Genomic DNA, 25,714 nt, shown 5'->3' with positions numbered 1-25,714 from the left:
ACACATACTTAATACTACACATACATAACCATAATACATAGTTAACACACTCATAGTTAATACGCCCCATAGTTAACTCATACACAATGCCATAGTTAACACACCATTACATCATGCCGGAATTTCCTTCTCGTCTACACATACTAACATTGTACGGGCAATGTGGGCGAGGGGTACTACTCTGTGGGGTGATGTTGGGGACCGGGGTCTCTCCAATTACTGCGGCATGGGTCCAGACCTCAAGTTACCTACAAATTCATATGAGTAATGAAATGTCGTCCAACTTCACTCGGTGCTTGTCGTGTTTCATGCACTCCAACGTCAAAATTCCTTTTTGTACCAGTATCGTAAATCTGCGACATTATTTGCTATCACCAGCTTTAATTTCACTTAATTCCATATAATTGTCATTAAATAACTGACAAATCTTTCTTGATAATAACTATAGCTGTTAAAGACCTGTCCTAATCAGGAACCAGTGCTCCAACCAGAAGTTTTCCTGATTCAAAAGCCTTTTTACTCCCCAATCCCCCACACCTGGCTTAACCCAACGTTAAACTCCACCAACTACTGACTGACTGTTCAGCCGTACTGTCCTGTTTGACCCCCAATGATCCACCCCCTGCAGAATTCCTCCCTCTCATGAAATCCATAAAACAGGAGCCCATAGACGACAGCTCCAAAATCTCCAAAATCTCCAAACAACGACAACGACAACCGATCTCGTGTAATTTATGTCGAACCATTAAACGGAAATGTGATGGTAAATCTCCCTGTTCCAACTGTATTAGGAAACTGAAACAATGCATATATCCATCGGTAGATAAGCGTCGCAATCGGTATTCAACTGAATACATTCAGACGTTAGAAGACGGCTATAAACGGTACCGAGATACGCTTCAGGATCTTGTAGATAACCGAGGAGATCTTGTGACGGTAGCCAGTCGGTTGAATGAGTTGTCGGACTTGATAGCCGTTAAGACTGAGGCAGCGGCATCAGCTTCAGCTTCTGCTTCAGCTTCAGTAGTTCCACCACCACCACATCCACAGCCAACAAGTACCGGTGCTAGTCTTGTTAGTGTGTATGGCCCCAGCAGTATCTATAACGAATCGCTATCACTAACCTCCTCCAACACAGCAGCCACCACTACTTCGTCATCTCCGTCGTCGCTCAATTCTCCATCAACCAACTCAGAACCCAACCCCCTTCATCCGCAAGTGCTCACATCGTCGCGAGTTCAAGAACTCATCGCCACATCGTTCAAGTTCCTCGATATGCGATTCCTCTCATTCATCATCTACGACTCCAAATCTTACGAAGTGTATAGACGCTTGTGTCATATCTGGCATTCGGAAAAGTCCTTTGATAAGTTCAATAGCGTGTTATACTCGTACCCCACCAATCAGTTCATATCTCCGGAATTAATCTATGGCTTTTGTCTCTTTGGTGCTACGATCTTAAACAGTGTTAATGAAGCCAATTATTACTATGAATTACTGAAGAAACTTTGTTTCTGTGACTCGTATCTGATAGGTATACCTATGGCCAATAACTCTCCGGCCTCTCCCGTATCTTCATCATCCAATGATTCATTAATAGGGTATAAATTCTCCTTTGAAGCCTCATCTTTTCCCCGGATCCAATCCCTAGTCATCCTTGCTATTCATGATTTAGGGAAGGGGAATTTGACCACCTCTTGGCAATTGACTGGCCTAGCATTTCGAATGGGCTCGGATGTAGGCTTTGATAATTCCTTTAAGGTGCTAGATAATGAAGAACTTGGTAAACTAAAGAATAAGTTATACTGGGGATGCTTTATCATCGATGCATTCCTTGGCATAATCTATGGCCGCAATAAGATGATGACCTTCCAGAGAGACTATCCGGTGTTCCGGAACGATGTCAACAATAAGAATTTGGCTAGAATAGTCGATGTCTGTGTGTTTTGTGAACAGATGTTCCCAGTCATATACCATTCCATGCCGTTCCTCAACTTTGAAGACTCCAAGCGCAACTTTCTCCAAAAGTTCGATAAGGTCAAACAGTTCAATTCTCAATTACTCAATTGGCGACGCAACTTGGACCCTGAGTATTATTGGGATATGGAGATCATCCATCAGGCGGCTCAAACAGGTCAGAAGGATTTCGGATTACCCTTAGTGTTCTATGTGGTAATCCTTATTCTCAATAAACCCTTCTTAAACATCACCAAGAATTCCGACTTGTCGCTTATCACCAATTGTATTGATGAGTTTGAATTGATACTACGTCAATTCAAAGACTTTGATAGCCATCAAAGTGTCATCTCCATCTATACTATTATCCTTATGGCCAATACCCTCTTTGCTATCTTGAATCAATTCCAATCAGTCGATGATAGAGCCAGGCTTATAGGACAAATCCAATACTTTATAGGAGCTCTAAAGAAGTTTGATGCTAATACTTGGATAGTAGTTAAGACTCCTATCGAAGTGTTATCGGCTAGAATGGATCGGTTGATTAGTGACGAAAGAAATCGACAACATCAACCGTATGATAAGAGATCGCCTACGACTCCCATCATAGAGAATTTGGTGCATCCTCCACCACCAGCCATGATCCAGCCTCATCCGGAGAATATCCAGCCATTTAAGAATATGATAGACTCGTTATTCAATCAACAGAGCCATGACAACATAGAACCGTTCCTGCCTGCATTCCAGCCGCAAGTGCCTGTGTTCCAGCCGCCTGCTCCTCCGTTTATTGCTCAACAAGCACCTCAAGCACCTCAAGCACCTCAAGCACCTCAAGCACCTCAAGCTCCTCAAGCAGCTCCACAGGCACGACAACCACTACAGCCAGAGGGCTCTAAGAAACAACGCCGAGCCAAACCTCCTCACCAGAACATCAGTATCGCTGGCTTGAACGACACAGAAATGTTCAACAACTTCTTGAACTTTGAGTACTTGGACATCAACTGGAACAACTACTTCCCCCAATGATAGGATTGTAACATTATGTAGATTAGATATATAGATAAATATAGTATAAGTTATGGAAAAATTCATATGGTAGCGCACCGAATTCCGACTAGTAGAGGGTTGTACTGCGGCACGGCTGTCTTGCCTAATCGGGTCCATCGGCCCCTACTAAGACAAATATGAAACAATTCTATAACTTTTGGTCTACTATATATATAAGGACTCTCGGCGGTTCAATTCAAAGTCATCCAGATTCACCAGCAGTATGTCGTGGACAGGGCTAAAGAAGGCCATCAACCGGGCCGGTACTCAGGTGCTTGTCAAGACAGGACAAATGGACCAGACGGTCGATAAGGAGTTTGAATTTGAAGAGAAGCGGTATCGGACCATGGAGATATCGTCTAATAAACTTCAGAAGGAATTGAGACACTACTTAGAATCACTTCGAATGCTTACTAATAGTCAGGTCAATATTGGAGAAAGTCTCAGTACTTATTATGGAGCTTTACCTTCAAGTCTTACGCCTTCACTAAGTAATAATCATAATAATACTCAAGACCCTGAACTGGCTGCTAATGCGGCACCAAAAGAGAAATTCAATTCTTTATCACAAGAGTACTATGCAACAATGAAGACATTAGGTGAACAAAGTTTAGCTGAATTAGAACATCCTTACAACCAAACAGTACTAAATCCTATAGCTCGATTCAATTCCTACTACATTGAAATTAATGAGGCCATAAAAAAGCGAGCCAACAAACAATTAGACTACGATGCTATGAAGAGTAAAGTTAAGAAACTCATTGAAAAGCCTCCAGCTAATGGAGATTATGAAACCAAATTAGCTAATTACCAAACCGAATTAACCGAATTAGAGAATGTATACCAACAGATAAATCTGCAATTGAAATCAGAAATCCCAAAATTGATAAACTTACGTATACCCTTCTTAGATCCATCATTTGAAGCATTTGTTAAGATTCAACTTCGATTCTTTAATGAGAATTATTCTCAACTCGATACTCTTCAGAAAAAGTTAGACTCTCGAACACGTGAGGCTGCCACCAATGGGAACCTCGATAAGAGATTAGATGATATACTTGGGAAAATGAGAGAATTGAATATTACTGGAGCTTAAATTGTTATGATAGTATAGTATAGTATTCTATTTTATTTTATAGTGTTTAGTGTTTAGTGTTAATGTTAATGTTATGTATATTTCGGAAAATCTGCCAAATTCGCTTACCATTTGTGCATGGTACATCTGTATCCTAATTGGGTAAGGTAGCCGCACCCCACCCTCGTAATTTAGGATTATCAACAACAACCTTATTTAAATTGAACCACTGGTTCTGAAACCGGTACAGCATTAATACCGGAATGTTTGGCAGAGACAGCAAACCAAAAGAAGTGTTCGATAGTCATTTCTGGCATTGGTATGTTGATAGTTATAGTCGGTGGCCCGTAAATCCATTGGGTGATCCTTTACCACTAAATAAACAAAAATACTATGCTGCTTCTAGTTCGGTAGTAACTGTCCAAAAGTATTTTGATCAGTTGGGAATCGTAGTACCATCTGCTCATCAAGTCATTGCATTACTTAAATCTCCATTCACTCAGGGAGACCTTGTGAAAACGTTCCATCTTATACGATTCTTTCAACTAAGTTCTGATGGACTCTTTTTAACTAATTCACGATCTGATAAGTTAGGAGGTCTCATTCATTATGTAGGAGCCGAGAATTGGGAAAATGTCATGTGTTATCTCGATGCATTATTGTTCTCTATGTTTGCCAACTTGGAGAGCTTTGAACCAATTTTATTTGTATCCAATCAAACTCCGAATCATTTAGTAGATCAATTAGCGGCATTAATACGGCTCTATGTTAATATGTTAAGATCAGGTAATCTTATAACTACCGATATTACCATGAGAATATGTGAAGTACTTGAGAAATTAGGATTCAAAGAAGCCATGTCTCATAAACAACAGGATTCTGCAGCCATCTTTGATTTCTTAACTGAAACCCTTTCCATGCCACTTTTGACATTTAAGATCGACATCAAACATGGAGGTAAGTTCAGTAAGGAGGATGATGAAAAGATATCAAAGGAAAGAATTCTCTTTGTCAGTATTCCAGATGAGGGACTCGAGTCGGAGTCCAGCACCAGTTCTCACGATGGAGTGTTGCTCGAAGAGTGTCTTGAACATTACTTCAATAACTCCATTAATGTGAAACGAGAACTAGAGAGACGGGCTACGCTTGAGAGTGTCAGAGAAGTTGCTAATGCCGCTAATGCCGCAGCAGCAGTTTCTGGTGGTGCTGGTGCTGGTGGTGCTGGAGGTACAGTGTTCTACTACGGAGAAATCCCAGAAAACAATAGTGTAACCTCATTCCCCTCATCCAGTAATCGCAATTCAGGCATAAACCAATTGGATTTAGAAGAATCTATCAGTCTCAAAGAACTGTCACCACCTCCTGCTGGAGTCAGACATCGTTCCGACAGTTATAAAGGCTCTCAAACAAGATATGTTACAAGAACAAGATCATCTACGATCTCCTTATGGTCGATGAATGATAATGATCCTACCAAATCTCGAGAAGTAAGCTTACCGGCCTGGATGTTCTTAAGACTCTTACCATTCTATACTGATAATAATGATATGGTAGGTCCTGAAAGTATAGCTCGGAATTCTAAAGAGTTTGTAGATAGAAGACCCATCTTACCCATCTGTTTGAAACGGTACTCGTATGATTCTTCTAGCTCACAAGCTTCACGATCGAAGCAGAGAATCATCATTCCTCCCTTCATAGATCTTCCTCAATTTGTAGCGGATGATGTAGATGAAGTTACCCCGGGGAATTATCGATTAATCCTTGAAAGTGCAGTCTGTCATCGAGGCAGTTCCATTAATCTGGGCCACTTTATATCGGTAGTAAGACGGGATTCCGATAATGTCAATATGTCGGAAGATGAAGGTCATACAGCCAAATGGTACCTCTATGATGATATGAAGAAGAAATCTCGAATTGTAGAAAAGACCTTTGCCGAGATCTTTAACTCCGAATGGCCCTATATGTTATTCTATCGATTAGTGACACTTGAGGATACACCTACTTCTACCGACAAATCAAGTCCGGTAATGCCTCCTCATGGCTCTAAACCCAAATACTGGGCAGAAGATACTTTGAGTCCCATCATTTCTGCATCCAATACTGAAGAAGAGTTACCACTTCAAAAGCTTGAAAGTGCAGTAAGTACTACTTCAAGTATACCTATACCAGATATACTACCTACTGATTCAAGATCTATGGATATAAGGCATAGATACTATTGGTATGTAGTGGATAAGGATAAGAATTACTATAAGGAATTACCCAGTGTAGCCAAGGACGGATCTAATGATGGGTCTGTGACTTTAAGTCCCCAATTCCGTCGCAATAGTCAATGGAGTTTGAAATCCAATATCAGCAGTATCAATAGCTTAATGTCCTCTAATATTAATCATGATTTCACTCATGAAGTTACTGAGAAAGTGAAGAGCACCACCATATCGGACGATAAGCCTAAGAAGACAAGCTCCAAGAAGGAGGCACCATTCCTGCCTAAAAAGGATGCTAAGACTACCAAAGCTACTAAGGAATCGAAAGATACTAAGACTAGTTCCAAAAAGGAAAAGGACAAGTCTCATCACCATCATGTGTTCCATCGCAACCATAAGAGAGAAGAATACAAGAAGGATAAATGTACAATCACCTAGCTCTATTAATACTACTACTAATGCATATTATAGACACATTTATATAATACATACATTCATTCAGTCACAGTAATATATCTCTCCCGATAACCCTGCGGCCACCACTTTACTGGGCTCTTGGGGATGGAATTTTATTCCATTAATTGGCCTTTTACTAACTTTAATACTATTGATAAGTTTACCAGATTTCCAATCCCAAAAGTAGACTTGACCTTGACTATCTCCACTACAGATGATTTTACCATCAGGAGATATATCAATCCCAATATTATACCCTGCCACTAAATGACCTTTAAACAATTTCTTCTTATTAAACCTATATTTACCATACCCTTGAATGACTCTTATAGAGTTATCGGCACTTTGAAATGCAATATAATTACCTCCAGGGTATACTACAGGAGCATTCAATGCATGTTGTGACGGATCAGATATGAACTTGACAGGAATATTGACCTGCCAATCCCAAAATCGAACTGTCTTATCATCGGCCGTTGACATAAATCGATTCCCTTCATCGATTATTGTTAATGAATTGATGGATCCTAAATGATGATCATATGATTGGATGGGTACCTGATAATGTAAAGTATCCATATCATAATGTTCAATCTTATGATTACTTAATCCCACAATAAATTCATTCTGATTTTGAGGATGGAACCTTACCGTATTAGGAAGTGCCTTGACCCTTATCGTCTTACGGATTTGTCCTGTTTCAGTATTCCAGATATGTATTTGTTTATCGAATCCACACAGAATGAATTCGGATCCGGATTTATTAAATGATACATCTCTAACCGAATGGGTATGGCCAGTATATACTCGGAGTAATTCTCGTTTATGGTAGAGATCCCAGAGTTTTATAAGTCCATCATTACCAGCAGATAATAACAAGTGTCCTGATTGCGGGAAATATTCCAATTTGGTAACTCCCTTATCATGTCCATCGAATGTATGCAATATTGTTTTAGGTACATAACATTCATGCTGACTTGTCGACCTGGTCAAGTCTATACCCAAATCCCGAGGAATGTGCATATATGATCTACCCAAGTAATCGTACTGGGAGGAACCTACGAATTCTGAGTGGGGTTTGAACTCAGCCAGCAGGTCTGTGTCTTCTTCTTCTACCTGTTCTTGTTCCTGTTCCTCTTCCTCTTGTTCTTCTTCTTGTTCTTCTTCTTGTTGTTGTTCAACTACTTCCTTAGCCGTCTCTTCATCATCATACTCGGCCCATGGCGATGACCACTCCCCGTCTTTCTGTAGTTTTCTCTTCTTCTTTAGCTCCCTTTGAAGCTGCTTCGACTCTGCTGATGTTCGGCTTGACTTCTTTAACGTCGCTACGTCTAAGTACGACTGTTGAATGGTCCCACCCACAACTCGCTGAATGTTAGTGGAAGTCTTAGTTTGGGGCTGGAGATCGCTATAGACCTCCAATTCGTATACGGGAAGTTGTCCCAGAACAGTCTCTCCAGTATCATCATCTTCACTAGAACTATAACCCTGAACGATAGACATTGGTGTACATAACCTAACTAATTGGGTATACTTAGTACTAACCGAAGCGCGGTTAACGCCGGCCATCGCAGGCTAAAAAAAAATAGCGGCCGGCTGAAAAATTAAGCATCACCATCAACATCACCACTACCACTACCACTACCACTAATCAAAGCACCATTACCACCAACACCAACACCGCCATGAGTAAAAGAAGAGTGGAAGAAGAAGAAGATTCAGATATCGACATTAGTTCGAGTGAGTCTGAAAATGAAGAACAACCATTGGACGGCGAAGAAGGAGATGAAGATGGAGAAGAAGAAATAGTTAATGTAGATTTTGACTATTTCGACTTAAATCCTGAAGTAGACTTCCATGCCACCAAGACATTTCTTCGACAATTATTTGGAGATGATGAAGCTAAGATCGATATCTCCGGATTAGCAGATCTTATTCTTACTAAAGGTAGTGTAGGAACTACTATTAAAACTGATGGAATAGAGAGTGATCCATTTGCTTTACTTTCTGTAATTAATTTAAATGATAATATAACTAAACCATCTATTAAATCCGTATTAGATTATGTATTTGATAAGACCAAATCTCAATTGGAATTTAATATCTTTCTTAAGAAATTATTGTCCAATGGTCAAACTACTAAAAACTCCAATAAACAATTAAAAGTGGGATTAATTATTAGTGAAAGAATGATTAATATGCCAGTGGAAGTTGTACCTCCTATGTATAAGATGCTTCTAGAAGAGATGCAAAAGGCTGAAGATGCTCGTGAGAAGTATGAATTTGATTACTTTTTAATTATATCTAAAGTATACAAATTAGTAGGTGCTAATATTCAAGACGATGATGAAGATAAGAAATCAAAGAAGAAGAAGAAGAGTACTGTGGCAGACGAGGCTCAAGTAGAAATGGACTATTTCCATTATGAAGATATTGTATTTGAAGAAAATGCTAAATATAAAGGTATATATGATTATACTAATGTTAGACAAGATACTGATTCAAGAAGAGTATTTACTGATTATGGTATAGATCCTAAATTAAGTTTAATCTTTCTTGATAAGGACCAATTGGCTGCTTCTGTACCTGTTTTGGCTGAAAAGTTTCCTCCTTTCTAATCCTCTACTTCGATGTATATTATGTTAGGTTAGTCTACATTACTCTTGAGATTTATATATATAAAGGACATATATTATAACCGTCCGTAGATGCTCTATAACAACTAACCTAGGAAAAATACTATAGAGAGTCGAAAGTAACTGCAACGTATCCCTAAAAAGAGTTAATACATAAAGACTAGAGAAGTGTTAGTAAATAGAAAATAGGAAGAAAACGTTGATAGATCCCAAAGATAATTTATAGTCAAATAATGCCTAAAAGGAAATGATGTTAATAAGTACCTAAATATGAAAACGAAAGGTTCTAGAAAGTTAATGTTAGTGATGAATCTTTAGAAGTATTTAGAAGTATACTAGTATATAGAGTTGAAACAGTACTGTTAGTAGAATATTGATTGGTGATTGATTGATGATAGATCACTTTTTGATCCTATTAAACTAGTGAGGAATGTAGACATCCAACAACGACGACAACGACAAATGAAACAATAGGAAAGGAGACCATATAAGTGACTCCTTTATGAAATTAGTATTACAACCATATCTAAACATATACTATGATGACTCACAATATACTAATAACAGTAAGTTGTTTGAACTATATGCTTGATAATCACTTACAAATGAAACGACGAACTTAGAGCAAACGACGAACTTAGAGCTCACCGAACACACTCCTGATCAAATGCTCCTCCTGATCAAATGCTCCTCCTGATCGGATGCTCATGAACCAGTGCCTATACCAAATGTATAGTTGCCATTCCCAAATAGGTTTCGTCCTCAATGGTGAAGTTATGCTTTGATCTATTAGTACAAATAACAGACCAATTAGAGAACCAGCAGAACCGGTGAAAGGTGAAATGCTAAAGAGTTAATAGAAGAAGAGTGTCAACCATTCTCGCCAGGGGTGTTGCAAAAATAGTCTGAATGAGGAGGGGGGTGAGAGGCGAGAGGGGGAGAGGGGAGAGAGGGGAGAGAGGGGAGGAGTGAGAAAAAGGGCACGCTACCATATACAAAGATCCCTATCCTAAATTAAGTTTAATAAGGACCAATTGGATGCTTCTGTACCAGTTTTGGTTGAGAAGTTTCCTCCTTTCTGATCATATACTTCGATATATTGTTTAAGTTAGTCTACACTAATCGTGAGATATATATATAAAGGACATATATTATAACCGTCCACTAACTAAAAGTAAGAGATACGTACCTCAAACTGCAATGAAGGTGTCCAGTAAACGGATGGTGCTGCTGTAAATAATACAAACGATAATGGCACTTGTCTCTATAAGAAAATAGTTAGTATATCTATATACTTCTATGTAATTGACTCTATCAGTATTTTATGTATGATATTTCAACAAGTACAATTACTTTCCTTACTCTGGGTATTATAAAATGTCTCTAAAGAAATGAAGTTAATAAGTACCTAAATATAAAGACAAAAAGTTCTAGAAAGTTAATGTTAGTGATGAATCTTTGGAAGTATATTAGTATACGGGGATGAAACAGTACTATTATTAGGATATTGATTAATGATTGACGATAGATCGCTTGATTGATCTAATTAACTCATGGGAATGTAGGCAACCGACAACAACAAAGGATACCATATAAGCGACTCCTTTCACATAGTAGCAATAGCATATAGTATAACGACGCACAATATACTAATAACAGTACGTTCAAACTGTTTGAACTAGACGCTTGATAATCACTTACAAAATCAACGATAATCAACAAACAAAAAAATAATCAACAAAAAGTTCTTTATCCAACAAGGAACAACCAGTTGAAGCACAACCAAAAGATAACGGTAAAATCCTAAAGAGTTAATGAAAGAAGAGTATCAACCATTCGCGCCAATGCTGCTGCAAAAATAGTGCGCGAGGAGAGGGAGGAAAATCCCTAAACGAGCCTCTGTTTTTTTTTACCAGTCCTTTGCACGTGACCTCGCGGTCCAGTGACACTTCCAACTGAAAAATTTTTTTGAGATCCTTCTTAACTATGGAAATCAACCTAACCCCACCGGAAGATCCATCGTTTTACCCCTAATAAACCATGGCTCCACCTCATAAACACCACCATAACTTCCGTCCGGAAAATGTGTTAAAACGTGCCGAAGATTTAATTGCTGTAGGCCAAAGAGAAGCTGCTTTAGACACCTTGTATGAATTAATTACTTCAAAGAGAATTCGTTATTTACAAGTTGAAGATTTAGAACCTATTGGATTATTACTTATTGAATTAGCTGTTGATTTAAGAAAGGGTAAATTAGCCAAGGATGCCTTACATCAATATAAGAAAAATGTTCAATTATCTGAAAATGGTTTAGAATCTGTTCAAGTAATTGTACGTAAATTTATTGAATTAGCTGAAAAGAAATTAGATGAAGCTCAAGCTAAAGCCGATATTAAGATTGATCAAGAAGAAGATGATGATTTAGATACTGCTCAAAGTCCAGAAAGTATTTTATTATCAGCTGTATCTAATACTGATGCAGCTGATAGAACTGAAAGAGAATTAGTTACTCCATGGTTAAGATTCTTATGGGAAGCATTTAGAGCTGTATTAGATATTTTAAGAAATAATTCTAAATTAGAAGTTACTTATGCTGTTATTGCTAATCAAGCCTTTAAATTTTGTTTAAATTTCGGTAGAAAGGCTGAATTTAGAAGATTATGTGAATTATTAAGAGCTCATATTCAATCTGTTACTACACAAACTAAATCTTCAACTAATAATGCTATTGATTTATCTGATACTGAAACCATTCAACGTTATTTAGAACAAAGATTCTCTCAATTGAATATCTCAGTTAAATTAGAATTATGGCAAGAATCTTTCCGTTCAGTTGATGATGTTCATACATTAATTACCGCATCTAAAAAGGCTCCAAAAGCTACAATGATGGCTAATTATTATGAAAATTTAGCTAGAATCTTTGCTGTTTCCGATAATGCTTTATTTCATGCTGCTGCTTGGAATAAATTCTTTAATTTATATTCTCAATCTCCTAATGCAACTGATGAAGAATTAAAACATTATGCTTCAATTCTTGTATTATCTACATTAGCTATTCCTCAAAAGGCTTTAAATACTAATGAAACTGTGGTTGATGAACATAGAATTAAAAATTCTAAATTAACTTCATTATTAAATTTAAATCAAGTACCAAATAAAGAAGGATTAATTAGAGCCATTGTTAATAAATCAATTTTATCATATGTTGATGAACCAATTAAACAATTATTTAAACTTTTAGAAGGAGGAGATTTCCATCCATTAGCCATTAAAGATAAAATTACTCAAGTATTTAAATTTATTGAATCTGATAAAGATTATAAACATTATACTTCAACATTAACTGAAGTTATTTTAATTAGAGTTTATCAACAAGTTTCTCAAGTTTATGAAACTGTTAAATTAGATTTTTTAATTTCTTTAGGAGTTTTTGAAGGTCTTGAAACTGGTTTAAGTCCATTAGAAGTTGAAGATTTAATTGTTAATGCTGCTAAAGATGGTCATTTAAATTTAACTATTGATCATGAAGCTGATGTTGTATCATTTAAATCTAATCCATTTGAAGAATCTTTTGATGATTATACTATTGATAGATTACAAGTTTCACCAGCTGAATTTGTTAGAACTCAAATTTCAAGATTAGCTGCAACTTTATCATCATCAGTTAGAATTATTGATCCAAATTATGAGGCCAATGTTGAAAAGAGAAAACATCTTGCCTTACAAAGAGCTGTTAGTGATTTAGTTAGAGAACAACAAGAATTAGCTTCTAGATCAGAAGTTATTGAAGAAAGAAAGAGAATTATTGAACAAATTAAACGTGAAGAAGAAGAAAAAGCCGCCAAATTAAGACATGAAAAACTTATTGCTGATCAACTTGCTGAACAAGAAAGAATTGCTCAAGAACAAGAAAGAAGACAACAAGAAAAACTTGAAAAGGAAAAGATTTTAATCTTACAAAGAGAAAAGAGAAAGATTGCTGAAGAAATTAATGCTAAGGGAATTATTAAAGTTGATTTAGATAATTTAGATGATCTTGATACTAATAAATTACAACTTATGCAAATTGAACAATTAAATAAAGATAAGAAAGAATTAGAAGATAAATTAAAGGGAGTATCTAAAAAGAATGATCATCTTGAAAGAGCATTTAGAAGATATGAATTACAATATTTAGAAAAGGATGCTGAAAAGCAAGCTGAAGAAGAACTTAAAATTTATGAAATTGCTAAAGAAGCTAAGATTGCTCGTGCCAAGAAAGAATATGAAGAAAGTATTGCCTTACATGAAAGACTTGAACGTATTGTTCCTGATTATAATATTATTAGATCAGAAATTGATGCTAAGAATGCTATTAAATTAACTAAATTAAGAAAGGAAGCTGCTAATGCTTTAGAACAAGCTAAGAAAGAAAGAATCGAAAGAATTAAAGCTCAAAGAATTGAAGAATTAAAAGTCAGAAAGGAAAGAGAAAGAAAGGCTGCTGAAGAAGAAAATAAGAGATTAGCTAGAGAAGCAGAAATGGTTAAGTTTAAGGAAGAACTCCAAAGACAAAGAGAAAGAGAACAAGAAATTGAACAAAAGAGACAAGCTGCGGCTGAAGCTGCTGCTGCCGAAGCCGCTGCCGCTGCTGTTCCTGCCAAACCATTAACCTTTGCTGAAAAGATGAAGTTAAAGAGAGAAGGCAGAAGATAAGTGTATAGTATCTAATATATGGCGACATTGTCGTATTGACTTTATCCATTTCTATTTCTATTTTCATTTCATATGCCGTAGCAAATACCGAGAGAGACATTTTTGTCTGACCCCACGAAATTTTTCACAACTCTCAACTCACAACTCTCAACTCTCACTTACCACTACCAATAGTAGCTAAAGTACCCTTTTACTACAAGTTACGCACCAATGACCAGAATTACCGTAATTGGATCGTTGAACTACGACTTGGTAACGTTCACTGACAAAGTCCCCGAGGGAGGAGAAACTTACCAGGCCGTAGCGTTCGAGACTCATTTAGGAGGGAAAGGTTTAAATGAAGCATTAGCTGTAGCTAAGTTATCGGCAAACAATACTCCTACTCCAGTCCGTATGATTGGGAATGTGGGAGACGACCAATTTGGTCAACAGTTGCGCCAGGTCTTATTGGATCATAATGTAGATGCTACTGAAGTGAGAATTCTTAAGGGGATCTCTAGTGGGACTGCCACTATTTTAGTGGAGACTAGTGGAGAGAATAGAATTATGATTGTGGCTGGAGCCAATGGTGAGTTAAAACCTACAGAATCTGACTATGAAGGGTATTTCCCGGACAAACAGGCTACTGAGTATGTTATATTACAAAATGAATACCCAGACACTCTTAAGACCATCAACTGGATTCATAAACATAGACCTAATATTAATGTATGTTATAACCCATCACCATTTCAACCGGAACTAATTACTGAGGATGTATTACTGAAAATTGATTTCTTGATAGTTAATGAAGTTGAGGCTAAAGGTATAGCTGAAAGACTTAATTATAATGGAGATATTGGGTATGAATCATTAACTGAGGGACTCTTCAAGTCATTAAATCCTCGAAATATCCAAACTGTAGTTATAACTTTAGGTAGTCAAGGTTCATTACTCAAGGATAAGTCTACCCCAAATGCTGAATTTGTACCTGCTGTAAAAGTTGATAAGGTGGTGGATACTACAGGTGCTGGTGATACATTTTTTGGAGGGTTAGTATCCAATTTAGCTCGTGGAGTTTCATTAACTGAAGCTGGTAAATTCGCTACTATTGCTAGTAGTTTAGCCATACAATCCAAAGGAGCAGCTGAAAGTATACCTCTGTATAACAAAGTTATTAGCCAATTATAGATTAGTTAGAAGTTAGATAGATTATATATATTAATTCTAATTAGACAGTATAAAAAGTATAGGAATAAAGCCACTAATAATATAAAAGAAGAAATCATCTAGTTGCATTAGGACATAAGATATGGAGAGAGGAATGAAAAGCAAACAAATAAGCAAACAAATAAGCACAAACAAATTTAAGCCTTTCTAGATCTCAAATTTTCAGTAGGTTGAGGAGTTGGACTTAAAGCTCTACCACTGACATAGACATATTCATTAACTTGAGCTGCTACACCACCTTTAACTGATTTAACAAGCTTTGATTTCTTTGAAGACTTTCTCTTATAAACATCAATATAGAAAGCAATGAATAATACTAAATATGATGATAAAATACCACAACCACTATAAGCAGCTAACATAGTTCCATGACAATCACCACAAATAAATGGTAAAGTTTCTATACGACTTGGGAAATAATTATAGACGAATTTTTGATAAGTTGCAAAATAAACAAACCCTAAATCCAAAACAAATTGAATAATTTGAAATCTTGTAACCCATTCTTTCCACCAAACTCTAATACCTCTTGCAGCTAAGAAATAATACCAATACATAACTACATGAACTCCTAAATTTAATAAAATAGGTACCCAAGAAATTGGAGTTGTACCAATTAATTGAGTATAACATAATAAAGCAGTTGCACCATGATGATAAGTATGTAAGAAAGTTAATTTTTTTTGTTTAACCACAAGGAATAAAGTATCAATAAATTCACAAAATTTAGTTAAATAATTTAAATAATATAAAGTAACTAAAGGTTGAGTCCATGCCTTTTGATTACAAATAGCAAAAAATAATCCTTGTTTAATAATAATTGGAATTAATTGTTCTAACATAAGAATGAATAATGTAAATGATAAAGTTGTTAAGAATAAATTATGAATTTGAAATAATCCATTTAATACTAAAGGTTTTATACCAAATTTTTTAAATATATAATCACCTCCAAAAATAATTATATAATAAGTAGAAATAGCAACTGCAACTGGTGGGAAAGTTGATAAAGGTAATTCACCCACTACAAATTCAAATTGTGATGGAATAAAAGTTCCATTACTTGCCTTAGTTACAGCATAATCAAATGTACTCCATAAGTTAACTCCAAAGGGAGATTCTACAGTTGGCCAAGGGAATGACATTTCTTTTCTTTTCTATCTTTTTTGTTTTTGTATATAATTGTCCGTTAAAACCAGATGGTAGCAAAGAATCAGGAAAGAAATGCCCTAGTCTATATACGCCAGCCCACAAATAAGTTCAGCAAAGTTCAGCAATGCTCTAACTAAACTTACCGTGAATTGTTGATCTTCGCTAAAATTTAAAATTTTCAGCACAAACAAAAAAAGAAATTAGTGCGAACCATAACAAACAATCGGAAAAAAAAAAGCGCGTAGTTTGCTTGGAGTTTATAATTACATATGACAGTTTACAGGTGGACATTTTGTGGGGCAGTGGTTCCGAGGATCTCTTAGTATTGTTAGTATAATAATAATTATTATTATTAGGGAGCTTATTAGTGGATACTTCAATGAGTACCCTAACAAATAAGTGTATAATACATTAAATTGGTCTAGTAGCAGTATGGATGTTACTGACTCACTATAAATATTCCCGATTGTTCCTCAGTACTTGCTCGTCTCGCAGTTTCCCAAAACTAAACTGCGCCTATTGTAAATTTAGCTACTCCTATTTGTAGAGGTTGGGCGCCCAACAATGACTCGGAGTCATAGCAGGACTCATCTTATATGACTAAGGTCATTATCCAGCAGGTGCCCCAGCTGCCACCACAGCACGTACACCTACACCTACACCTACACCGACACTTACACTTACACTTACATCTACGCTACAATTTATTCTCACTAACTAAACTCTGTGTTTCTATGCCCCAAATATCTCTGCTCTATCACTGACTCTCTTTTCTACAGAATTGGTGAAAAATCCTCACTAAATTAACAATCTACATATCTTTGCAACTACACTAACCATGTCACTAATTCCATTACCCGACTCCCTAAGACCATTTCTACACGACTATCTTCCGACCCAATTGCCCGATAGAACATTTGTTACCCTAACCTATGCTCAATCCCTAGACTCCAAGATCGCAGCCCAACCGGGCCATCAGACTAAGATATCTCATTTAGAGACAAAAACCATGACTCATTATCTTCGCTCCAAACATGATGCTATATTAGTAGGTATCGGTACAGTGTTAGCAGATGATCCTAAACTAAATTGTCGATTTAAAGAATCAACATCAAATTCCATTTCTTCACCTAGACCCATAATTTTAGATCCTCATGGTAAATGGAATTACCGTTCCTCACAATTATTCACTATATGTGAAGCTCAACAAGGTCTAGCTCCATATATAATTATTGATACTTCAGTGAATCCTACTCTCCATGATATAGCTATATTACAAAATCAAGGAGGAAAATTTATCAAACGACCTTTAATTCATACATCTAGATCTGATAGTTGGAAGATCATACTATCAACTCTATATGAACATGGTTTAAAATCTGTTATGATAGAAGGAGGTGCTAAAATAATTAATGATTTATTATCATTACAAAAGTCTGATGATTTAATTAATCTGTTAATTATAACCATTGGCCCTGTATTCTTAGGATATCAAGGAGTTAGTGTACATCCTCATACTAATGTAAATCTTAATCAAATTAAATGGTGGAGTGGAGTTCAAGATAGTATAGTATGTGCACGAGTATCTACAGAATAAGTAATAAATAACTTAACCAACAAATAGGGATTTTTTAAAAATTAACTATAATACAATATATATATATATATATATAAAGAAAGAAAGAATCATAAACAAATTCTGTATGATGCATAACGACCAGAAGTTTCTGATCTTCTAATGATTTTAACAACTTCACCTCTTTTTAATCCCAAGTATCTGGCTACAGGATCATCTCTTTGAATTCTTGGTAATTGAGATTCCTTTAATCTATATCTTTCCAATAATTGTTTCTTTTCATCCTTTGATAATTTAATATGTTTTGGAACTAATTCATGATGAGTTATATTAACAATTAAATTACTTTCAGGAAATGTTTCAATTATAGCAGGTGAAACAGTTGGAATTAATTTTGTAGCTGATGGAGTCATATTAGATTGATAAATAAATATTCCAGTTTGGAAATTCTTTTCACTAATATGAATACAAAAATTTCTCATGGTTTTAATACCTACTGAAGCTTCATCACAAAATTCAACCCATAAAGATCCTAATTCAGGGAATTTTTCTAATGATTCAGCCGTTGGATTTGCTTGAAAACACATTAATTTACGTTGTGCAACTCCCATAGCATCACATATCTTTGACCGGAATTCTTCCAAGGTCATATCGATTTCTTCTTGTGATATGTAATATCCTCTGTCTCTAACCATCTCCTTGACGGTCTTGAAACTTCTGAACAAACGTGATACGCTTCTATCGTTGTCGCTGTCTTCCATGTTGATGTTGATGCTGCTTGTTCCCTCCGATGATCACAGTGTATGTTTCAATTTGAATTTTTCAATTTCTCATCGACCTTAAGAAGAGAAAAAAAAGATCAAAAAAATTCCGTTAACTATGGGGTCAGATGATCGCGGTCACGTTGCTACACCAATAAGACGAATGTTTGCATAATTTATTGACTTTTATGACGATTATATACACTAAGGATCAAATTTTCTTCTAAATCTTAACTCGATATCAGCACTAGACTTCCATATTTTTGTTTTAATGGTTTGAAGAGTCATATCATTTGGTAATTCTTGACCTTTACATTCTAATACTAACCAATCAGTAGGAACCATTTTTTTATCTTTCATTTCTGAAGTCTTAGATTCGAATTTTTCAGTTAAATATATAATAATTTTCCCAACTCTTAACATACTATGACTAGTTAATTTTATAGAAGTTTCCAATACGGGCAATTTCTTAATTTTCCGTTGAGTTTTACCTCCAATCTTTTTATTTGCCGGTAATAAACTATAATCACATTCCAATAATTGAAAGGCAATCTTTGGAGTTTCCTTAACTGGATATCGATTATAAAGTAAGGGATTGCCAATCCATTTAGGTAAATGCATTCGAAGATCATGAAGTAAAGGAGAATTAAGACCAAGTTTTTGAATATCACTTAATTGGAAACTACATAAATCTCGATAATTACCTAAATCTTGATTATGTTCAAAGATAATAATTAATAAATGAGGCGGTAAACGACCAGTATCAATAAGTGGAGTATATATAAGTGGATTATTAGCCGATTCAATTGATAATGTGGGATCTAAAGCATCCACATGTAATACAGAATCTATAACTTTAGCTTTAGCTTGATTATAAGTAACATGATTATATTTATCCCAATAAACTCGTTTATTAGTTTGTAATAATTTCATAATTGAATTATCATAACTTTGCTTATTTTCTTCAGAAAAATTTAAGAAATCACTCATTGGATTTTCAGGACTTCCTAAATATTCATTAATACTTGTATTAGTAGATGCTGCCGGACTAGCTTGTTGAGATGAAGTAGATAAATTTGTCTTTGAAGGTTTCCTACCAAAATATTTAAGTCTTCTAAAACTAGATATTGAACTTGCTTCGGCCATATCTTCAGCTGAAGCAGGAGTATTATTTAAATTCCGATTGTTTTTCCGTAATTGTCTCATTTCTTCTCGAACTTGTTTATCAAATTCCCATTCAAGTAAAGCATATTGAAATAAAATTGAATTAAGAAATATCGATCCTACAAAGAATCGATCATCTAAATTAACAGTAACTTTACTTTTATAATTATAGAATTTACTTTCGGGATGATCTAATGCTAAGAATGGATAACTCTTAATTAAATCATCATAATATAATTCAACATTTAAAAATGATGTTTCCTTTATAGTGACTAATAATTTCCCTGCTTTAATTTCTACATCACACCAATTATTAAGAGTATCTGAAGATTGAAATTTTTGAAAGATATTATCCATTTCCTTTTGTCGTATATCGAGATCTTTAGCATTAAGCATCAGTAAATTTAATTGAGGATCAATTAAGAAACTTCGAACTTCTTTACACATAAATACATCCCATATCTTTATATCACCATTTAAATATAAAACAAGAATTTCTCGTTTATTATTAAAGAATCGTTTAGATATAATTGATTTAGGAGTGATTTTAGTTTGATTTAATGGTTTAATATTAAATGGTACTAAAGTAATTTGATCGGCCGGTATAGGATTTAATAAGATTTCCACAGGAGTATCATCTACAAATTTATCAACTGATTGTTGTGATGCTTGTGGTTCTTGTGATGGACTAGTTCGAACATAATTTAATTTTTGCATATTAGTATTGGAATTATACGCCAGTTCATCTTTATAAGTATTAATAAATTCATCCGATGGACCTCCATTAACATTTAAAAATATACTAGTATATTCTTCATCGGATTGACTTGAATTTAAACTATCATTATCGGAATCTAAATATTTATCCGTAGGTGGAGTTCCTGAATCAAATAAATTATGATAAGAATGCGAATGAGAAAATGTTGATTGTAAATCATAATTATTAGTTAAAGTATCCATTGATAAATGACTAATTAAATCATAAAAATCGGAATTTAAATCGGCATCTCCTGGTGGAGGTGGAGCATTATTATTATCATCAACCATTAATCCACTAGCAATTTCATCATTAAATTGTTGTTCTCGATTAATTGAATAATCTAAACAAGTTCTTAAATATTGATATTTCGATACTTGATCAATATTGGGATTAATATATCTATTTAATGCTTCATAATTAGATGCAAATATTGTATCATCTTTTGATTCATGACATAATGATAAAATTGGTGAATTCCCCTTCGAAATTATCGAAGAAATTCCTAATTTTTCATCAATTATTGAATTATCATTAACCGTAAATGTATCATAACCATGAAAGATATCTTCATTTTCATTAACAAATGATGATAAATATGTTAAATCGGTTTTAACTATATTTCCAGCTTTATCTCCACTATAAAATTTATTAAAATTATGAGGACTTTCAGTAACTAATGACCATACAGGGAAATCATGAATATCAAAATTTTTATATACTTTATAATTTCTTAAATCCCATAATTTAATACTGGTATCTGATGAACCACTAAGAATAAAATGATCATTCATTACAAGACATCGAATATTATCTTGATGACCAATTAATTTCCGAACATAAGGATTAGATGATCTTCTATCAAATAAATTAATAGTATTATTAGGACCTCCACAACTAATTAAATTAGATTCATTATTAGCCAAGGCATAAATTGAAGATCTTAAACATGAAGTATCAAATCCTGTCGAATTACTAATTTGTTGAATAGGTTTTAAATTAAATAAATCCCAAATATAAATATTTCCATCGAGTCCTCCACTAAGTAAATGATTTGAATCTTTAAAATATGATAATTTCTTAATATAATCAGTATGAATATTAGAAAATTTATGAACTGATGCATTAATATTAATATTAGAAGGATGAGTAATTGATCGATTATTACTACTATGACTTCTTTCATGAATTATTCCATTGGAATCTCCAGTTAATTCATCTTCATGAGGTAAATTAATTAATTTTATAGATAAATCAGATGAACATGATACTAAATCTCGATCATTATTAATTAATTTTAAATCATTTATCCAATCAAAATATATATTATAACTGGTTTGAATAGTAAATTTATTAACACTATTAGATAATGAAATTGTACTATTAGAATTGGAATTATTTGAACTTTTAAGATTATATGGTACAGGATTTGATGAAATAGATGTTTCTAATTTTAATATCTTTTCATCTATATCTTGATATTCATCACCAATTTGATTGGATTCATTCTCTCCTCCATTACCAAATTCAAATATACCATTATCATAATCATTTGATGATGAATTTGAAGCAATTGTTGAATCAACTGTATCTTTATTTGATACTACTGAATCATTTCTATGATTATTACTATTACTCCATACTTTAACAGTCCCATCTCTTCCGGCTGTATAAATATCATTTGTATAAGAAGAATATTGAATAGCATTGATCGGTAATATATGATTTTCAGAATTATTAGTATCACCTAATACATATGATAAACCCTTTTTGGTTCGAACATAGCTATTTGATTTCTGTTGAACTGATGAAGTTACACTAACCATGATGAGCAGAATAACTAGCTATGGTTTGTATAGTGTAGTATAGTGTAGTGTAGTATAGTTTTGTATAGTGTAGTATTATATAATTGTCTATAGACTACGACTGGACCATGAAATGCTTATTATTAGCTCCGTATAGTGGGGTGGGGGCAATATGTGGAGAATTTTACACCCAATTTTCAGACAAAAATCTTTAGCAAATAATTAGTAATGAATGTCAATGTCTCAGGATGTATTAGTTATAAATCCGTTATCAATTCAACCGTTAGTTATCGTAATATATGGTAATTCAATTAGTGAAATTTCCATAAATGGCCCCGAAGCCAATTAATCTTAAGATGGTACTGCATGCAACGTAGGCAATATAGGCAAGAGACATTATTGGCAACGGAAAACGACACGGGTTTCCCCTTTTTTCATCCTACGACATTGGAATAAGCACTCTATAGTGAGTGCATACTTAGTGAGTGTATATACTACAAAAGTATTATTACTACAAAAGTAATTAATAGCATATACAATTTATTATAGTTTGTAGAATTGAATTAAAACATTAAACATTCGATTAGTACTTATCCACAATGTCTGAACCCATGACAAAAGAGGAAATATCCAACCAATTAAAGTCTTCAGTATACTTAATGGTAGCTAAAATGGTTGAAGATAGAATAAAGGATTTACAAACTTCAGATCAATATAAAGAGAATCCCTTAATAGCGACTCCTACTTTTATAGCTACTCTTGTGGAATTAGTATTTAATCAAATTACAAGTCTAGGGGAAGATCTTGAGCTTTTCGCCCATCATGCTTCGAGGTCAACCATCAAACCTAGTGATTTATACATGGTTACTCGAAAGAATGAAGTTCTTACCAATTACTTGAAGGAGTTAGAAGAGAAATTGAATGGTAATCTATGAAGTAGTTGATCAAATAACTAGACGAGCATATTAAATATCACAGCAACTAAACATACTTAGGGCATAACAGTCAATAGAATATAAAGGGATAAAAATCGTCAACAACAACAACATTAATGCGAACAAACAGTACAGTTGCAAGGGATGAGATTCAATTAGTATGTGTACAATTAGGTACAGTACTGTACAATATAACGGTAATTAACCAGCATCTTTCATTACCTTTCCTAATTGGGAAAAAAACAATTTTAGCATTAATTTTGTGCGCGTACACCAAATTTTTCAACCGTGTATGTAATTAACTATATATATATATATAAAGTATAGTATAGTATAATAAATAATGATGAGATGATTATGAAATTAATTTGTAATATAACTATATAGTCGACTGGGTTAAGGATGTCCGAAATACCAAACACACCGAAGAAACGATTAAGAGATATCTCTAATGTGTTGTTAACACCCAAGACATCACCTTCAAAGAGAATAAAGTCAAATAACTTTATTAATAGCATAAGACAAGAACAAGTAAAATCCAAAATTGATTTTGGAGTTACAACTGTTCAAGCATCAGCATCACCACCAACTACTCCTACTAAACCCAAAAAGACATCTATATATTCACAAGCTAAATCATTATTTCAAAGAGGTTCATCAGATACAATAATATCACCTAATGGATTAAATCTAATTGGAAGAGAAAAGGAAGGAGAATATTTACATGATTTCTTTATAAATAATTTAACTAGTGATAAATGTAATAGTTTATATGTTAGTGGACCACCAGGAACTGGTAAAACTGCTCAATTACAAGTAACATTTAATAATCTTTCATCATTATATAGTAATCCATTTAATGATAAAAAATCCAATATAATTATTAAAGGTAAGAAAATTAAATTAATTAAAATAAATTGTATGGCAATTAATAATCCAGAACATATTTATCATGAAATATATAGTCAAATTGTTGATCAATTATCTATAACATTCATAAAGAAGAAGTCATATGAAGAATTTCAACAATTAATGAATAATTGTCAATATGATTCTATAGTAGTAGTACTTGATGAATTAGATTCATTAGTAACAAAAAATCAACATGTATTATTTGAATTATTTAGTAATGCATCACCTCAAAATTCAAATAATATGAATACAAAATTAATTTTAGTAGGTATATCAAATGCCTTAGATTTAACTGATAAATTTTTACCACGATTAAAGAGAAATGGGTATAATCCATTTACATTACAATTTTTACCTTATACATCAGAACAAATTAAATCGGTTATAATATATAAATTAAAAAGTTTATCTACAACCACCACCATAACTGATGATAGTATACCATTATTTAATTCATCATCTATTCAATTATGTTGTAAGAAATCAGCATCAATCTCAGGAGATTTACGTAAATCATTTGATATTTGTTATAAAAGTATAGAATTAGTTGAACAATCCATTATAAAAGCCGGAGAATTAGATATAAATAATCTTACTATTAATAATTGTCCAAAAGTTCTTATATCACATATTGCTAAAGTTTGTTCAAGTTCATTTGGAGATAATTCTAATACAAAAGTTATTAATTTAAATCTTTTACAAAAGGCAGTATTATGTTGTTTATTCAATTATCAAATTGAAAATTTAACCTGTAATGAATTACATGTGAATCAATTTTATGATTATTATGTCAAACATTCATTACAAAATGTTGATAAATTAATTGGAATGTTAAAGAAGGGAGAATTTCTTGATGTAATTAATGCATTAGAATCGAGTTCAGTAATTGTATTATCTGATAGTGTTAAGAAATGCAATGTATTTAATACTGATATAGGGAATAAGACTATTAAGCCTAATATTACGTATCAAGTATTATTAAGGGGGATAGGGGATATAGGAGTATTGAAGACAATTTTGTATGGTAAGTGAGGGTAGTCCGATAGTATAGAATATAGATAATATCATAGATAGTATAGCATAGATAAAATATCACAGATAGTAGTACATAGTACATAGTATAGATAATATATCACAAATAATATCACATAACACAGACAGTATACATAGTACTCATACTATACAGTACTAATAGTACTAATACCATATAGTACAGTACATACATACATACATACATACATACATACATACATACATACATACATAAAATATACTACATAGTACAACACATTCTACATACATAATACATTATACACAATTACTATCCACTTACTAATATATCATCCCATACATACATCCCATATATAT

General features: G+C 33.8%; 14 protein-coding genes across 14 annotated transcripts; 10 read left to right on the top strand and 4 right to left on the bottom strand. All coding sequences in view use genetic code 12, as the record gives it.

The window, feature by feature from the left end:
• Nucleotides 1–39: 39 nt before the first annotated feature.
• On the top strand, nucleotides 40–416 carry RJT21DRAFT_123130 (uncharacterized protein). The gene has a single exon (XM_064882617.1). It carries the CDS (start codon nucleotides 114–116, stop codon nucleotides 402–404), a length of 291 nt encoding a protein of 96 aa, XP_064735879.1. The 5' UTR covers nucleotides 40–113; the 3' UTR covers nucleotides 405–416.
• Nucleotides 417–2,600, top strand: ROB1 (Zn(II)2Cys6 transcription factor ROB1; the record flags this gene model as incomplete). The annotated part of the gene is made up of 1 exon (XM_064882616.1): nucleotides 417–2,600. A coding segment is annotated over exon 1 (1,957 nt), but the record flags the coding sequence as incomplete, so codon positions are not given.
• Nucleotides 2,601–3,134: 534 nt separating this feature from the next.
• RVS162 (Rvs162p) lies at nucleotides 3,135–4,207 on the top strand. Its single transcript, XM_064882615.1, has one exon. The coding sequence runs from the start codon at nucleotides 3,227–3,229 to the stop codon at nucleotides 4,097–4,099; it is 873 nt and encodes a 290-aa protein (XP_064735877.1). The 5' UTR covers nucleotides 3,135–3,226; the 3' UTR covers nucleotides 4,100–4,207.
• On the top strand, nucleotides 4,208–6,771 carry RJT21DRAFT_123125 (uncharacterized protein). Its single transcript, XM_064882614.1, has one exon. It carries the CDS (start codon nucleotides 4,342–4,344, stop codon nucleotides 6,721–6,723), a length of 2,382 nt encoding a protein of 793 aa, XP_064735876.1. The 5' UTR covers nucleotides 4,208–4,341; the 3' UTR covers nucleotides 6,724–6,771.
• RJT21DRAFT_123124 (uncharacterized protein) lies at nucleotides 6,772–8,343 on the bottom strand. The gene has a single exon (XM_064882613.1). The coding sequence runs from the start codon at nucleotides 8,308–8,310 to the stop codon at nucleotides 6,784–6,786; it is 1,527 nt and encodes a 508-aa protein (XP_064735875.1). The 5' UTR covers nucleotides 8,311–8,343; the 3' UTR covers nucleotides 6,772–6,783.
• On the top strand, nucleotides 8,333–9,436 carry RJT21DRAFT_123123 (protein-transporting protein). Its single transcript, XM_064882612.1, has one exon. It carries the CDS (start codon nucleotides 8,427–8,429, stop codon nucleotides 9,357–9,359), a length of 933 nt encoding a protein of 310 aa, XP_064735874.1. The 5' UTR covers nucleotides 8,333–8,426; the 3' UTR covers nucleotides 9,360–9,436.
• A 1,890-nt stretch (nucleotides 9,437–11,326) lies between these two features.
• RPG1A (translation initiation factor eIF3 subunit a) lies at nucleotides 11,327–14,119 on the top strand. Its single transcript, XM_064882611.1, has one exon. It carries the CDS (start codon nucleotides 11,418–11,420, stop codon nucleotides 14,073–14,075), a length of 2,658 nt encoding a protein of 885 aa, XP_064735873.1. The 5' UTR covers nucleotides 11,327–11,417; the 3' UTR covers nucleotides 14,076–14,119.
• Nucleotides 14,120–14,170: 51 nt separating this feature from the next.
• Nucleotides 14,171–15,273, top strand: RBK1 (putative ribokinase). Its single transcript, XM_064882610.1, has one exon. The coding sequence runs from the start codon at nucleotides 14,286–14,288 to the stop codon at nucleotides 15,243–15,245; it is 960 nt and encodes a 319-aa protein (XP_064735872.1). The 5' UTR covers nucleotides 14,171–14,285; the 3' UTR covers nucleotides 15,246–15,273.
• FEN1 (fatty acid elongase) lies at nucleotides 15,274–16,667 on the bottom strand. Its single transcript, XM_064882609.1, has one exon. It carries the CDS (start codon nucleotides 16,427–16,429, stop codon nucleotides 15,422–15,424), a length of 1,008 nt encoding a protein of 335 aa, XP_064735871.1. The 5' UTR covers nucleotides 16,430–16,667; the 3' UTR covers nucleotides 15,274–15,421.
• A 337-nt stretch (nucleotides 16,668–17,004) lies between these two features.
• Nucleotides 17,005–18,137, top strand: RJT21DRAFT_123118 (2,5-diamino-6-(ribosylamino)-4(3H)-pyrimidinone 5'-phosphate reductase). Its single transcript, XM_064882608.1, has one exon. The coding sequence runs from the start codon at nucleotides 17,275–17,277 to the stop codon at nucleotides 18,031–18,033; it is 759 nt and encodes a 252-aa protein (XP_064735870.1). The 5' UTR covers nucleotides 17,005–17,274; the 3' UTR covers nucleotides 18,034–18,137.
• Nucleotides 18,050–19,109, bottom strand: RJT21DRAFT_123117 (DNA-directed RNA polymerase core subunit). The gene has a single exon (XM_064882607.1). It carries the CDS (start codon nucleotides 18,771–18,773, stop codon nucleotides 18,123–18,125), a length of 651 nt encoding a protein of 216 aa, XP_064735869.1. The 5' UTR covers nucleotides 18,774–19,109; the 3' UTR covers nucleotides 18,050–18,122.
• RJT21DRAFT_56049 (uncharacterized protein) lies at nucleotides 18,876–22,788 on the bottom strand. The gene has a single exon (XM_064885062.1). It carries the CDS (start codon nucleotides 22,518–22,520, stop codon nucleotides 18,978–18,980), a length of 3,543 nt encoding a protein of 1,180 aa, XP_064735868.1. The 5' UTR covers nucleotides 22,521–22,788; the 3' UTR covers nucleotides 18,876–18,977.
• Nucleotides 22,789–22,963: 175 nt separating this feature from the next.
• On the top strand, nucleotides 22,964–23,725 carry RJT21DRAFT_123115 (uncharacterized protein). The gene has a single exon (XM_064882606.1). It carries the CDS (start codon nucleotides 23,099–23,101, stop codon nucleotides 23,432–23,434), a length of 336 nt encoding a protein of 111 aa, XP_064735867.1. The 5' UTR covers nucleotides 22,964–23,098; the 3' UTR covers nucleotides 23,435–23,725.
• Nucleotides 23,726–23,772: 47 nt separating this feature from the next.
• On the top strand, nucleotides 23,773–25,612 carry CDC6 (AAA family ATPase). The gene has a single exon (XM_064882926.1). It carries the CDS (start codon nucleotides 23,837–23,839, stop codon nucleotides 25,376–25,378), a length of 1,542 nt encoding a protein of 513 aa, XP_064735866.1. The 5' UTR covers nucleotides 23,773–23,836; the 3' UTR covers nucleotides 25,379–25,612.
• Nucleotides 25,613–25,714: the final 102 nt, after the last annotated feature.

The sequence above is a fragment of the Scheffersomyces amazonensis genome (assembly GCF_036850825.1).
Source record: "Scheffersomyces amazonensis strain UFMG-HMD-26.3 chromosome Unknown RJT21scaffold_8, whole genome shotgun sequence".
In the NCBI taxonomy this organism is placed as follows: Eukaryota; Fungi; Ascomycota; class Pichiomycetes; order Serinales; family Debaryomycetaceae; genus Scheffersomyces; species Scheffersomyces amazonensis.
This window is presented reverse-complemented; position numbering and strand designations above follow the sequence as displayed.